The sequence below is a fragment of the Cnephaeus nilssonii genome (assembly GCF_951640355.1).
Source record: "Cnephaeus nilssonii genome assembly, chromosome: 4".
Classification (NCBI taxonomy): Eukaryota; Metazoa; Chordata; class Mammalia; order Chiroptera; family Vespertilionidae; genus Cnephaeus; species Cnephaeus nilssonii.
Window position 1 is genome coordinate 82064438 of NC_137075.1, and position 998 is coordinate 82065435.

General features: G+C 64.7%; 1 protein-coding gene across 1 annotated transcript in view; it reads right to left on the reverse strand.

Annotated features, from left to right (window-relative positions):
• The window catches only part of PIGH (phosphatidylinositol glycan anchor biosynthesis class H), a 6619-nt gene extending 6032 nt beyond the window's left edge, over window positions 1-587 (reverse strand). Inside the window, exon 1 of the mRNA XM_079768389.1 lies at window positions 330-587. Within this exon, the coding sequence (XP_079624515.1) occupies window positions 330-509 (180 nt within the window). The 5' untranslated portion in view covers window positions 510-587. The remainder of the gene's footprint in view (window positions 1-329) is intronic.
• Window positions 588-998: the final 411 nt, after the last annotated feature.

Here is a 998-nt window from a genome sequence, read left to right on the forward strand (position 1 = left end):
GACGATTAACCCAACAGCTCTCGGGTCCACGGCGCATGGAAGTTGAAGTTTTAGGCTGCCGTGCAAGGACCCGGTGTATACTGGGCGGAACCAGAGCCCAGCAGCGATCCAAGGGAGGGAGAAAGGACAGGGCACAAACGCCACTAAGCGGAATTTAAAGAGCTGTCCAGCAGCGGGAGGGCGTCCCCAGAGCCAGCGAGTTCCCGCCCGCCGGCCCTGCGACTGTCGGAGGGTCCGCCGAGAGGTCCGGACTCGACCCCACGACCCCACAGACCCTTCCAACATCGAGTCCGGACCCCGCCCGCAGGGAGGGACGGCCCGGCCATTACCTCGCAGAGGCTGAAGAGTCCGTAGGCCGCCAGCCACACGGAGCAGGTGACAGCGGTGAGCGAGCGCAGCGAGAGCCGCGGGCAGCTGAGGCAGAACTCGCGGCAGGACGGGGAGTAGTAGCGGCGCTGCAGGGCCAGGCGGCCGCCGTAGATGTCCGAGAAGCTCAGCTCGTCCTCCATGGCCGGAGGGCACGCACCCCGCGGGCCCACCGCTGCGGCCGCCCGCCCCAGCCTCCCGCTCGCGTCCTCTCGCGGGCTCTGATCCACTTCCGGGGAGGGGTGGCCACGCCCCCTCACGCTCCACGCAGCCTCAGTTCCGCACGGCGCGCGGGAGCGGCGGATCTGATGGTTCAGTTTTGGGCGCTCCCGCGGGGCTGCGATCCGAGGATTGTCTGCTCCAAAGCCTCCTAGGGGGCCAGCGACTCGGCGGACAGCTTAAAGCCGCTCTTAACGTGCTGTGCCTCGATGAACTGGTTTCTGTTTCTAAGCCAGAGCACACCCCAAGGAGACAGTCCACGGGTATTCATCCATTCCTGTTCATTCATTCAGGAGCGGAGGGTGCTGCGGTGAACCGTGTGGTCAAGGGGAGTCCCTGCCTTCAAGCAGCTTCCTTCCTGGTGAGAGAAACAAAATGGAAATCACTTCAGAGTGCTCTGGGCAGTAATGTGA